The sequence below is a fragment of the Hyperoodon ampullatus genome (assembly GCF_949752795.1).
Source record: "Hyperoodon ampullatus genome assembly, chromosome: 15".
NCBI lineage: Eukaryota > Metazoa > Chordata > Mammalia > Artiodactyla > Ziphiidae > Hyperoodon > Hyperoodon ampullatus.
The window spans coordinates 9,852,906-9,866,915 of record NC_136928.1 but is presented as its reverse complement, the minus strand read 5'-3'; the positions used below and the strand labels follow the sequence as shown (position 1 = coordinate 9,866,915).

General features: G+C 56.3%; 2 protein-coding genes across 2 annotated transcripts; both read left to right on the top strand.

Annotated features, from left to right (window-relative positions):
- Nucleotides 1-749: 749 nt before the first annotated feature.
- LOC307063965 (UPF0561 protein C2orf68 homolog) lies at nt 750-3,519 on the top strand (the record flags this gene model as incomplete). Its single annotated transcript, XM_079720374.1, has 6 exons — nt 750-998; nt 1,061-1,149; nt 1,192-1,386; nt 1,691-1,809; nt 2,700-2,851; nt 3,218-3,519. 6 exons carry the CDS (start codon nt 750-752, stop codon nt 3,338-3,340), a joined length of 927 nt encoding a protein of 308 aa, XP_079576500.1. The 3' UTR covers nt 3,341-3,519.
- Nucleotides 3,520-10,536: 7,017 nt separating this feature from the next.
- Nucleotides 10,537-13,505, top strand: TMEM150A (transmembrane protein 150A; the record flags this gene model as incomplete). The annotated part of the gene is made up of 7 exons (XM_079721099.1): nt 10,537-10,601; nt 11,042-11,089; nt 11,430-11,516; nt 12,154-12,221; nt 12,526-12,653; nt 12,869-13,046; nt 13,267-13,505. The coding sequence occupies 7 exons, from the start codon at nt 10,537-10,539 to the stop codon at nt 13,503-13,505; spliced, it is 813 nt and encodes a 270-aa protein (XP_079577225.1).
- Nucleotides 13,506-14,010: the final 505 nt, after the last annotated feature.

Below are 14,010 nucleotides of genomic sequence, written 5' to 3'. Positions count from 1 at the left end.
ACCTTTCACTGGCTGCGGATATTCTGGATAAAAAAAGTTATCATTGGGCCCCAGATGTCTTCAAGATACTCTGTGTCCCCAAACCAGAATTGGCAGGTCGTCTCCAGTCTCCGCGCCTCGGAGACCGACGGCCCCGCACAGAACTAGGCGACATCCCCAAGTCATCGCCTTCGTGGAGCAATACGACGGCTCTAATTCCACATTTAGAGGATTGTTCTTGGTATCACAGAAAAATGCAAACGACGAGCAGAAGGAGACTAGTGACGCTAATAAAGCTCAAGCTTCAGGGTCTGTGACTTTCACGACCCCTTCCACAACCCTGAACTATTCAATACTTTGTACAGTTCTACTGAGGTGTGATTGACATACAATAAAATTCACGTTTAAAGTGTGCAATTTGCTGAATACTGATAGGGGTATGTATACACTCTGAAACCACCACCACGATCAAGATAATGAACCTAACCACCATCCACCAAAAGTGTTCCCCTGCCCCGACCATTGATCTGCTTTCTGTCGCTAGAGATCAGTGTCACTTTCTAGAGTCTTATATAAATGGAAGCACCCAGAGAGTCCTCTTTTTATCCCCGGCCTCTTTCACTCGGCGTATTTGTTTTGAGATTCATCCAAGTTGTTGAGTGCTCGTTCCTTTTGATTGCTCAGCGGCATCCCACTGTGTGGATGTACCAGTCTGTCCCTGTTCTAATCACGGATTCCTACTTTTGTCTCTTTTTAAAGAGGATTCAAAAATGGCACAGGCTCAGACGCCTGAAAGGCCCTGGGTCCTCCCACGCCGAGAGTTAAGACATCGGTCCGGTGGGCGCCGAGACGAGCTGGGCAGCGGGAAAGTCCGCAGAGCTCTGGTGCTGGGCGGGCTGGAAGGGGCGTCCCCGCCGGCGGCGGCGCGGAGCCCCGGGCGGGCCGCGGGCTGGGCTGGGCGGCCGGGGCGCCGCTGTGTGCCCTGCCCTGGCACTCGCCTCCTCACGATCTCTTTGGAGGTAGGTGATCTCAGTGCCCCCATTTACAAATGAGTAAACTGAGACACATTGGGGCTCAACAGTCAGCCAAGGTCACGCAGCTGGTGATGGAGTTTCACAGCATCCAAGCACAGGAAAAAGGACGAGAAGGCTCCACACCGAACGCTGAATGGTGTGATGGGTGCTTTGTGTTTTTCTGGATTTTCTGATGTAGCAGCACTAAGCCTAAATCCTGGTTTCCTACTGATAATGTCCCAACGAAAGAAAAGCCCCGCCCGGGAGTGGAAGTTGCGCATGCCCCATTGCCCCCCGCCCCGCCCCGCCCCGCCCCGCCGCGCCCGCTCCAGGAACTCCGCGCGCTGGGACATTCGGCCCGGCTGGCCGTTTCCCGACCGACGTCAAGGCGCAGGTTCGAAAGTCGAGCAAGGAGGGGCGCGGAGCTCTCGGGGCAGGAGGGTGGCAGTTGAGGCCATTGAGGAGGCGGCGGCGGCGGTGGCCACGGCTCCGCGCACAGGGGCTCCAGATGGAAGCGGCGCCGGGGCCCGGGCCCGGGCTCTGCTGCAAGCCTGGCGGGCGGCTGGACATGAGCCACGGCTTCGTGCACCACATCCGACGGAACCAGCTCGCCCGGTACCGCCCCGCCCCGCGCCACGGCTGCCAGCCCCAGCCTGGCCTGGCCCGGCCGTCCCTGACTCCCGCTCGGCTCCCCGCAGGGACGACTACGACAAGAAGGTGAAGCAGGCGGCCAAGGAGAAGGCGAGGAGGCGGCACACGCCCGCGCCCACTCGGCCCCGAAAGCCCGACCTGCAGGTGTACCTGCCGCGACATCGAGGTGAGGCCGCACGCCCCGCGCGCTCTTCTGCCCCCGGGCCCTCTCCACGCGCTCTTCTTTTCTCTCTGGGAAAAAACTACGTCCTATCTCCCAAGGCTCATTTCATTTCCAACGTCTATCTCGACGCTCCCCAATCGCGGCTCAGTGATCCTGCCCGCAGCACAGGGAGGGCTCAAGGCCCGCAGTTAAGCATCACTAGTACCGGACGTCCCTGAGAGTCGGCAACTTGTCCGCCGCTTTGCCCCCAGCGTACTATATTTTCGCACTCCCACCAGCTAACAGGAAAAAAGTTTGGCGCAGCTCCAAGACACGAGGACATCATTGTGGAATGAAGCCCAAACCCAGTTAATGGGCTTTTCCCCAGCTTACTTGCGATCTAGAGATTACAATAGTTAACGTACGATGCTAAATTTGCTGAGCTTCCCTTATGAGTGTTTTTAGAGTTTATGTGCAGTCATTCATTTAGCTTTCAGAGGACCCGGTAAGATGGGAACTGTTATCATTTCTGTTTCGCAGTCAGGGAAATGGGCAGAGAGAGGTTTCGTAACTTGATGGAGATCTCAGAGAAGTAAATGGCAGAGCCTGGATTTGAACCCAGGCAGAGCCCTATTCACCTTTCCACTACCTTCCAACCGTGTAGACAGATGTGCATTGTATACCGACTGTGTGGTAGGACTGTGCTGGTCCTGGGGCAGGGATACAAAGGTGAATAAAATTCCTGATAGGCGGCTGATTTCACACACACACACACACACACACACACACACACACACGTACATTCTGGGTCCATGAGAAGATTGGGGCTTTACAATATGTTTTCCTGTATCATCTCTGGGCAGGGGTTCCAGCAGCCTTCCTCCCTTCCCTCTCACTCTGGTTCATCCTTCCAGATGGCTCTACCCACCCAGGCAGCCCAGGCTGTGAGGAGTCTGGTGAAAGCAGCAGTAGTGGCAGCTCTGAGCCAGAGCCCCCTGGCCATCAGCTCTTCTGCTTAGAATATGAGGCGGACAGCGGAGACGTCACTTCAGTTATCGTGTATCAGGTATGCCCGATGGAAACAGCTGCAGCCTGAAGGTCCTGGGCCGTGATGGAAATCACTGCCAGACCTGGAGCCACTGTTTTCCTCAGGGCCCGTGGGAAGTGTTTGTTCCACATGACAGCACAGACTGCTGGGCGATGCTTTTGAGCACAAGTCACTCCCGTCACACAGTGATTCTCAGCAGGCAACAGGGAGGGCTCATGGCCCCCAGTTGAGAGTCCCTGTTACAGGGGACACCTGGGAAATGACAGGCACTTGCCAGAAGTTGTGAGTCAAACAGAGTTCTGTGAGAGTGTTGTCTAGGGACAGGGCAGGTCGCCTTTTCAGAAGAGGCCAGGCCCTGAGCTTCCTGACTCTTCCTCCACGTAGGATGATGATCCAGGAAGGGTGAGCGAGGAGGTGTCAGCACACACGCCTCTGGAGCCACCCATGCGAGAGGCCCTCAAGTTGCGCATACAGGAGGAGATTGCAAAGCGCCAGGACCGACACTGACCAGACTGGAGTCGCTGTCCAGGGAGCCGCCCCTAGTTTGCGGGTGCCAGGACCAGTCTGAGCTGATCTTGAGGACCGGCCCCCCCGCCCCAGAACTGCCACATCCACAGGAAAAGGGTGTCACAGGGACTACGCCTGGCCACCTCCCTTGTAGCCATTCTTTCTCGAATATTGGCCCATTTGACCAGCCTAATGTTCTGGACGTTTTTGAGAATTTTGTATGGTTAGCTTGGTGTTCTGGAAGCAGAGATTTCGGGGAGAGATGAGGCTTATGAGACCTTCTGCCAACGTGCTGCTTTCTCACCAAGGTCACGTGCCCCAGGGCATCTGACCACGCTGCTCCGCCCAGCTCCATAAGCCCAGTTTGTTATTTACGGTTCCTTCCTTCTGTGTTTCTGTTCACTTCCATCCGTGCTTTCCTAGATCATCTCTTCAGCTCTGTTCCTTTGTTCTTTTCTTTCCTTCATCTTTTTTGTCTCCCAATCCATCAGTTCCACCCCGCCCCTCACCTCCCAGTGTGACTGCTCACCTACGGATGCTCAGGACTTCGGAGATGGGGTTCTGGGGTCTACCTTTCTGACAAGCTCTCCCAGTAATTCTGATACCAGTCGAGGGAGATGATCCTCTTTGACACCTACTTGTGAGCATGTCTTCCTCCCCTTTCATGGTTTTTGCAGGTTTCTCCCATGCTCCACCGCTTCACACGGTCTAGGTAAGGAGATGTAGAAAGATGATGCCAGGACTAAACTGTGAGGATTTCTTGCAGCAAAACCTGCCGGGGTTTGGACTACAGAATTCCAGCTTCCAGCCTCATCCCTAGCTGTGAACAGACCCTCCTCTGCTCAGGCTAAAAGGGAATTATCAAAACAAGCCTGAAACTGTGTTTCCAAATGTGATTTAACAGCCTTGAATGTACATACAAAGGGAAATTCAACATTAGCAATAATTACCTGTTTCAAGCCCTAGTTAGGAAAAAGAAAAAAAAAAAAAAGCCTGAAGAGAGCCCTGGAGGGAGCGAAACGAGCCTCTTTCATCTGCGCTTCCCCTGCTCTGTGCTTTCTCCTTTCCTACCTCCCAAGAGAATAGAGTATATAAAGCTCCCAATAGATCCTGAGAATAAAGATCCCAGGAATATCACTGCTTTCACCTAAGTGAACATTTTTCCTAATGCAGAGTTGGGCCACAGTCTGAGAAATGCACAAGCAATCGCACGCACTGCAGTTCCAAGCCACTTCAGTTTTCCAGCAAATGGGCCTAACCTCAGTGACTTGAAGTATGGGGTTTAAGTGAGCCCGTGAGCACTGAGACTTCTTCAAACCAAAGCCCCCTGCCCCAGAGGTTTTTCCTCATCAGGGTCTCAAGATCAGTCTGGCTGGTCCCTCTCAGCAGCTTTTCTCTTAAAGGACACCTGAGAGCACTTTTGGTTCATGCCCTACACCCCTGCAAATCTACCCTCTCTGAAATGGGGCAAGGCAGCTACTTCGGCTCCATCATTAAAATGCAGCAAGTCCCAGCTCGCGGGGAAGGTGAGTGAGGTGGGTAAATGAGAAGGGCCTGGCTGTGAAGGCAGCCAGGGACCAGCACGCTCCTGAGCCCCAGGGCTGGCCCAAGGTTCAGTGCCTTAAACTGGCCAGTCCTGGGCTCAGTTCTACTTTCAAAGGAGAAAGTCTGTCCTCATTCAGCCAGGCTGCAAGTGCCTTTCGACTTTTAACTTTAACTACCCTCCAGAGCCCCCCGGGTCAAGGAGACTATGCCGTACTCTATCCCCAATCTTCCTGCAGCTCAGAGCACCAGTCATTTTAGTCTTCCAGCTCTTCAGCTGATCTTCTGACTTGGACGTAGGATTTCACTGGAACTTTTAGGCTTCCTAGTCTGGAAATACTTTGAGGTTCATCTTCTCACGGCTGGATGGCCCGTTTCCTGGATTTATTATAGAATTTAGAAACAAGTCCAGAAGAGGAGGTTGGGGGCATGGCACCTGACATTTTAGCCTCCAATCCTGTGAGAACTGTGTACCTATCCTGTCCTTCTGTGTGTTTGTCGTGTAATGCTAACAGTCTCAGGTAAGAGAATGATGGTAATATCTTGCTTGTAAGCTTTTTCTCGATGCCCTTTGCTTTTATCAAGTGCACATCAAATATTTTCCACCCAAGAAAACATTCTAATTTGTAGCTAATTTGTGCCGCGAGGCTATATAAAGTGCTACGCCTGGTACTTAAGTGAGGCATTGCCCTTCACAGCAGGCCTGTCGGTGGTGGTGGTGCCATCCCTCCAGGTATGCCTGAGATGCTTCTCTGGTGATGGCCCTCAGCCCACTGACAGCCTGACGGCTCCGCTCGTTGCTTCTGGCACACCTCATCCCGGTCCAAGGTAGTACTACCCAGTGTGGTTACCGGCCTTGCCTCTCGATGTCTTCCAGCTGTTTTCAACTATCAGTGCTTTGCCCTCAAGGAGCATGTTCCAGAGCATTTCCCAGAGGCTCTAGAGATGTCCCACAGAGGACTGTCCTGTGCTGTTTGGCGCAGTGGCAACAGCATTAGACTAGCTGGGGCTTTCCGGCAGACGGCTTCAGAATCAACACTCATTTGACTAGGTATGTTCTCAGCCGCCTTAAAAAACAAAGTCTTGTAGCCTGACAAGCGTATTTCACGTTCATCCAAAATGAAGTGGTCTTCACTTACTAAGGCTGCGCCTTGGATTTTAAGGCTTTGTGTTTCCTGGGCCACAGTGGGTGGTGACTAATAGAAGGAAACGGGGGCCTGCAGGGGCTTTGGGCTGTGCGAGAGTAAACACTAAAGCTTGAGTTCCAGCCAGCTGGCAAGTGTGGAAGTCTTTGAAGAAGGTAACGCAAGAAGGGAAAAGGAGAATGCAAAGCTTTTTGTACTGAGTGAGAGTAGGAGCCCGGCCAGCCAGTGGGACCAACGTGGGCGATAAGAAATGCTTGTTCCTGGACTTCCCTGGCAGTCCAGTGGTTAAGACTCAGCGCTTCCAATGCAGGGGACGTGGGTTTGATTGCTGGTCGGGGAACTAATATGCCACATGCCTCACGACGTGGCCAAAAAAAAAATGCTTCTCCCTGTGGATGAGCCTGTGAAAGGGACATTCCGTCTCCATTGTTCCACTCTGAGGGGCACTGCCATCTAGAGATGAGCCCACGAAACTGGGAGAAACCCTTTGGGGTGGTGGGTATCCAGTTTGCTGTGCATCTGGCAGGATCTGTGGATGGTAGGGTAGGGATCCCCCAGCTGGTCACAAATATAAATGAGGTGTATAGAAAGAAAACGAAGGACAGATAACTTTCCTACCTCTGAGCCTTCTTTGGGAAGAAGAACCATGGAATGGAGACAATTATCTGAAACATTTTAAGCTCCCTCCTTCCTTGAACTCCTGTCCCTGAGGAATCAAATGACCAAACCACCCCAGATTTCCCCAGGAGGTGGAGTGATGCCAGAAGGGAAGAGAGTGAATGGCCCCGCTGCCTTCCCAGAGCCACCAGAATGAGACTGGTTGCACTGGCTGTGTCGTTGAGTGTGTAAAAAGCTATACATTCTTCTCTTTTCTCATTTCCAACGTTTCTGCCTATGGGTGAATAAAGTGACGTGGAAATTATTTGAAAATCCTGGAAGGAAGGTACTTTTCCAATACAGTATTTTTTTCAACCAATAAACTTACTATTTTTATAGCACTGTTTTTGCCAAGAGTTGTGAAATCACTTGTGTACATAAGGAAGTGAAGATTACATGCTGCCCTAAAGTCATTCAGCAGCACAGAATCAGCACTCGAAATCTCATCTCTTGTTCTGCCTGTTTTAAGAACTGTCCTGGTTGGAGCATAACAAGTAGACTCACGTGGCATTAGAGCTGGAAGGGCCTTTTAAAGACATCTGGTCCTACTTTTTACCTGATACACAACTCCTCCCTACGGACTACCCATGAAGAGCCCTTCTGTCTTGGGCTAAGTCTCTATTTTAGGGATGACTCCGATTGTCATGTTAAACCAAAATCTGCCTCCTTGTCAAGGCTCTGGAGTGCTTGCCTCACCCCTACTTTAGGATAGAACAGCCAGTTTAGAACCTGAGTAGCTCTCTCAGGCCTTCCCTGTGATCGTGGTTGGAGAGGAACTGAAACCCAGCTCAACAGGTGATAGTAAATGTTGACTAAGAATCGCAAAGCGGACTTCCCTGGTGGCACAGTGGTTGAGAGTCCGCCTGTCGATTCAGGGGACACGGGTTCGTGCCCCGGTCTGGGAAGATCCCACATGCCGCGGAGCAGCTGGGCCCGTGAGCTATGGCCACTGGGCCTGCGCGTCCAGAGCCTGTGCTCCACAACAGGAGAGGCCACAACAGTGAGAGGCCCGCGTACCGCAAAAAAAAAAAAGAGAAAGAATTGCAAAGCTTCCAGGGGCCTTCTCTGGTGGTCCAGTGGTTAAGACTTTGCCTTCCAATGCAGGGGGTGCAGGTTCCATTCCTGGTCAGGGATCTAAGATCCCACATGCTTCCCCGCCAAAAAACCAAAGCATAAAAACCAGAAGCAATATTGTAACAAATTCAATAAAGACTTTAAAAATGGTCCACAAAAAAAAAAGAAAATATTAAAAAAAAATTGCAAAGCTTCCAAAGCAGTAGGAAATGCTGAGCATTCACGGCACCATTGGGCAGATGAGAAAAAGGTGCCTGCTCCAAGGAGAACACCCCTGGGCAGGAAGTTGGTGCTTCTTGGTAAATTAGAAAGAGGCACTCCCTTGTCCTGGGGCACAGCATGGCCAGCAGATGGACTGGATTTTACACCCCGCTGGTCCTTCAGCCAGGTATTCTCGTACAGTGATCGCCGTGCACTGCCATACTTCTTGACCCTGATTTAACTACTTGTGCTGATGCAATTTGGAAGAGGGCCCTCCAACAGGTTTCCTGTTTCCATTTTTACCTTCCACTGGGTCCAGAAAGGTTTCTCCTTCCTCAAGCTGTCGTCCAGTTAGTTTATCTTCTCCATTTCCCCCATGGTACAGGGCCCTGTTTCTGCCTATTACATTTGCTTCACCAGTGCTGCCGAACTTAAGCTCCCTGGTTCCCGGCAGCCTGGGCCCACGCTCCCTTCAGGTAAAGGTCTGTCAGCCCCAGTGTTGTCTCACAAGGGCTCCAACAGATGCTGGGCTGCCGTTTAGAGTGCCAGGTACACTTCCGGTGTGTGAAAGGAAGATTTCCTGCCCTTTTAATCATGAAAAGAATGTCTAGGAGGGCACCCTTGGCCTGTTAAGTGTGGACGAAGAATGTCTCCTGCCATATTAGGAAAAAAGATGTGACCATCAAGCCTGCAGCCATCCCCAGCTGTGCACCCTGAGGGGATTCAGGGTGGAGAAAAGCAGGATACTGGCCCTAGATAGTTAAGGTGCATATCAAAGGAATGATTTCAATGAGCCCAGACTCTTAGCAAAGTGCTAACTCATTAACTTGAGGTGTCTGTTTACTGGTCTTTAACTAAGCTTTTGATACTACAAATACCTGGGTTTTGCAAAAACTCCCATCCTGGCTTCTCCCCCGCTTCTTTGGAGCGGTCCCTCAGAGGTATCCGAGAGGCTGCCTCCAGGGCGTGAGTCCTCAGAAAGTCTACCGAATAAAACAATTCTCAACTTTTAGGTTGTGCATTTTTTTCATTCAACATAAATTTTGGTGAAGCTGTTGGGTAATTTATCCTCACAGTATCCTGTTTGCTTTTCCCCAGATTTCTCTGGGTCTCCTGCCTTCCTCTCTCTTGCCTCCCAACACCTGGCCAAGTGTGTCTACTTAGAATGGATATTGTTTCAAGTGAGTGTTCAGCAGTCAGGAAACACATTTTGGACACTGACTTCTCGACGGTACACTGTGTACTCGTACCCTTGAAAATAAAATGTATCTGATGAAAGTAGCCCTCCTCCAGAGTTTGCTGAGCCGAGGGAAGCAAAAGCCAAATCCAGAGCGCTAGAGTTTCCTAAGGAACAGCCAAGGCTTTGCGCTTGCTTCCCTGCAGACCCGCCTCGCCTTGGACAGCGGCAGGCACGGGGTGCCACATGGAGGGAGGCTACCCGAAGTCACTGTCGGCCAGTCCAGGTGCAAAATGTGCGCGGCGGCTGAGGGAGGCTTCCTGCAGCCACGTGCGCAGTGACAATCACACGTTCAGCGGGAAGGCGGTGCACACCAGGAGCTCCCCGCCTCCCGAAGCTTTCCCCGCAGGAGTAGGGTAGACGGGGCTTTCCTCTTGGCATCGGTGTCAGAGCCTCCGCTGGGGTCCCACGCCACCGCCCTCGGCGTCCAGGTCCCCAGAAGTCGGGGCACCGCCCACCCCTCCAGCGTGACTCGGGCGCGGGGGCTCGGGAGTTGTAGTTTCCGGCTGGGCGCGAGCGCCAGGGCTGGGGCGGCGCGGACTCCACGTCCCGGCGGGCGGCGCGGCTCGGCCCGGGGCGCCGGGGGAGGGGCTGCTCGGCCCTTTAAACCATTCAGGGCAGCTCCGAGGGCCGCAGCCGGGTACGGCGCCACGCGGGGGCCGAGCAGGCGCGGCGGCGGCGGCGGCGGGGCGCTCCGGGGAGGTGCGTACTGGGCCCCTTCGTCCCCCGGACCTGCGGAGGCGCGGGCCCCCGGATCGCGGGGCCTCGCGGACCGTGGGCTCAGGGCGCCCACGCGGGCGGGAGCGGGCCGGGCTGAGCTTCCCGCGTGAACCCGCCCCTTCCCCGCTGCGCTGATGGTCAGGTGGCTGCCTGCCCCCGGCCGCCTCTCCACCCAGCCCCGGATCCCCTCCCAGGCTTTCCTTGGCGTGGCCCCCTGAACTGTCCTGACTCCAGCCCCTCTCCCAGCCCGGGACCCTCAGGCCAGGGAGAGTGGCTCCCTTTCCAGATGTTAGGGCCCCGCGGCGTTTCTGAACATCTGGGTGGAACGCGGAGGCCCCCTGTGGATGCCGGAGGGTGTCCACGTTGCGGCGGGGGCTCAGCCCGAAGTGTGGGCGCGCAGAGCCGCAGCGGGAGCCCTGCATCTGGTGTTGACCACCTTCCTCTCCCCCACACCGGCTTTGGCCAGTCACTAGACCCTGGACTTTGACCTGTCTCTCTCCACCAGGCCCGGGCAGCTGATGGTTTTGGCGAAGTACCTTAAGGTAGCTGGGCCCACGCCCTCTTCCCCACCTACCTCTTGTCCTCCCCCCACACCACCACCACCCTGGCTCCCCTCCCTCATGACCGCCTGGATCCTCCTTCCTGTCAGCCTGTCAGCATTCTCCATCACTGGCCTATGGACTGTGTGAGTAAAGAGGGGGATGGGGGACGCAACTAGGGGACAAACCGGACCCAGGCTGAGGAGGGACAGCCCCCAGCGGGAGCCTGATGTCACACACAAGGTCCCTTGTCCTGCTGCGGGCTCCAGGGTGGTACCCAGGGCCACACTGGCTGTCTGCAAAGCCTGGCCCGGTGCCTGGGCACACAGCCCCTTGGGACAAGCTGGCACCGCTGCTGTCCAGCAGGGTGGCCCCGACAGACACACGTCTAGCCAGGGCACCTTCCAGAGGTCCTCTAGTTTGGGGCTAGGCTGTGGGTCCTAGAGTAGCACCAAGCCCCAGGGCCGCCCCAACTTGAGTCCCCGGAAAGGACGATGAGGCTGACTGGGGGCAGAATCAAAGGAGAAGAGTCAGTGGGAGAAGGCTGGGTGCACCGTGGGGCAGGGTGACCGTTGTGCTCCCGCAGGTATGCCATGGCCGTGATGAACCACCACGTGTGCCCCGTGGAGAACTGGTATGGCGCACTCTGCAGACAGCCTCACTCTAAAGCTCCCTTCATCTCTGTTCCCTCTGGGGCCGGGGCTGCCTCGAGCCAGATGGAGACACTGGGCCTCACTGCTCTGCTCTGACACTGGCAGCGCCTGCCCCGCCCCAGGCATGGCTTCGTGCCCACCTCCCTGCTTCCCACCGCCATTTGCCCCTTTGGCTTCTGTCTCAGGGGGGCCCTGGGAAGTGGGCTCTCCTGCCCCTGCCAAGGGAGGTCTGGGAGGGTGGTCTCCGAGAGGCCTGAGGCTACAGGCCGAGGGCCTGGGGGAACCCCTTTCCCCCAGGCTACTCCCTGTCCTGCCTGCCAGGTCCTACAACGAATCCTGCTCTCCTGACCCCACTGAGCACGGGGGCCCCAAGACCTGCTGCACCCCGGACGATGTCCCCCTCATCAGGTAAGGCCTGGAGACCGCGCGGGTCACTGAGACCCAAGGCCCTGCCAGCCTCCCAACGAAGCACCCCCAGCAAAGGCCTGTCCCTGGGTCTCAGGAATAATCATCCCATTAAGAGCACTTACTTCCAAGATTACGTACCAATTACTAGGTACCGGACCCTGTGCTGAATACTTGACACGCGTAGCGGCGTTTAATTCTCCTAGCACTAAGGCAGCTGTTGTTCTCACCACTTTATAGGCAAGGAAAGTGAGACAGAGCTGTGTCATCCATCCAGGTCCCTCAGCTAGTAAGTGGAGGCGCCTGGATTTCAGTTCAAGCTCTCCGTTTGCCCAGCCCAAGTTCTGGCCTAAGGGAAGCCAGACCCCCTGCAGGCCTTGACCGTCTCAGGGAGTCCCAGAGCCTCGGGGTCTGCCCAGCAATCCCGGGCACCGCCTACCCCAGCACGCACACCAGCTCTGCCTTGCGGGGAGGTGCGGCCAGCCTAGGGCCCAATGTCGGTGAGGGACCCCGGCCCTTCTCGTCGGTCGGGCTTGCCGGCTAAGGAACAGGCACAGATAAGGCGAGGGAGAGCCGGCGGGCCGGGCCGGGCCTTCCGGTGCTCCTGACCCCCCTCACTGTCCTCGCCTCCTCCTCGCAGCAAGTGCGGCACGTACCCCCCCGAGAGCTGCCTCTTCAGCCTCATTGGCAACGTGGGTGCTTTCATGGGTGAGTTGTGCCCTCGGCCCGACCACCAACCCGCTCAGTCCCGCCCGCCCTCACACCCGCCCCCCACAGAGGCCCAGGAAGCCCTGGCCTCGCACCGCCCACCCCGCCACAGGCTAAGGCCAGCGGGGTCACTTCTCTTCCGTTCCTTGAAGGCCCAAGGCTGGCTTGCACACGGCCACGCTGGTAGGGCACACCACCCGCCTGTCCGTTCCCTTCCTGCCCTCAGAGTATCTGGGGGAAGCTGGTGGGCTCGCTGGGCTGGGCCAGGGCCAGCGCCGGCCCCACCTGTGCTCTCCTCCCCCAGTGGCCCTGATCTGCCTCCTGCGCTACGGGCAGCTCCTGGAGCACAGCCGCCATTCCTGGGTCAACACCACCACGCTCATCACAGGCTGCACCAACGCTGCGGGCCTGGTGGTGGTGGGCAACTTCCAGGTGCGCCCGCCTGCGCGCCTCCTGCGCTCCCCCAAAGGGGGCCAGGCTTTCGGCAGGGGCCCTCAGTTCCCTGAGGGTTGACCCAGGCTGCGGGTCTGCCCCTCAAGGCTGGGGGTGAGAAGAACAGGGCCCGGGAGGGGAAAAGCCCGGGAGGAAGGGACGGAGGCGGGTGGCGGGGCGCTGCGTCACGGGTCAGCCCCTCTCTCCGGGCCCAGGTGGATCACGCCAAGTCTCTGCACTACGTCGGAACCGGCGTGGCCTTCACTGCCGGGCTGCTCTTTGTCTGCCTGCACTGTGCCCTCTCCTACCACGGGGCCACTGCCCCCCAGGACCTGGCTGTGGCCTACCTGCGGATTGTGCTGGCAGCCATCGCCTTTGTCTCTCTGATCCTCAGTATCCTTCCAGGACAGGGCGGCCAGGAGCGCCTCCTGTAGGCCAGGCCCTCTCCCGCCCAAGATGGGGACCCGCCCCACCCAGGGTGGTCTTCTGGCCCCGTCTCCTGGGAGGGGAGGCCTGGTCCTCGGCCCCAGCCTCGCCGCATGTCCGGGAAGGCAGAAAGGGTGTCGCCAGGCTGCCGCCCGTCCCACTGAACGTTTCCTTAGCCCCATCCCAGGCGGGGTCTTCTTCATCCACGAGAGCTCTCAGCTGCAGCACGGGGCGGCCCTGTGCGAGTGGGTGTTTGTCATCGACATCCTCATCTTCTACGGCACCTTCAGCTATGAGTTCGGGGCGGTCTCCTCGGAGACACTGGTGGCCGCACTGCAGCCTGCCCCCGGCCGGGCCTGCAAGTCCGGGAGCAGCAGCACCTCCACACACCTCAACTGTGCCCCTGAGAGCGTCGCCATGATCTGAGGGCCGGGGAGGGTGGCTGGCCCGGCCTCCGCAGCTCCCCACCCGGTATCTCCTTTGCATTTATTTTGTACCAAAAAACGATTCTGAGCAAGTATTCTGTTGGGACCGAGGCTTCCTCGCTCCTGGAGGAGTGGCCATCCCACACCCACCTGTGCCATACAGGAGTGGGCCCGGGCAGCTGCCCAAGCTGCACACAGCCTGCTCCCTACACCGCAGTGTTATTTTTATGTTTTAAAGGTCACGTATCCTCATTCACCCAGCCAGCCCTTCAGGTGCCTTCTACTCCCCCAGTGCCACTGGGGTTTCCTGCTGCAGGAATTGGGGGCTGGGAACAGCAAGAGGGACAGCCGTCTGGGGGCGGGGGTGAGTACTCCTTTAGTCTGTGAGAAGGCCCACTTCTGGGCCCACTGAGCTGCACTGGGATTCTTCACCCTTTCTTTAGGGCAAATAACACAGCAGAACCACGTGGGTATTTTAGTACTTTTTTTTATATATATATCTATTA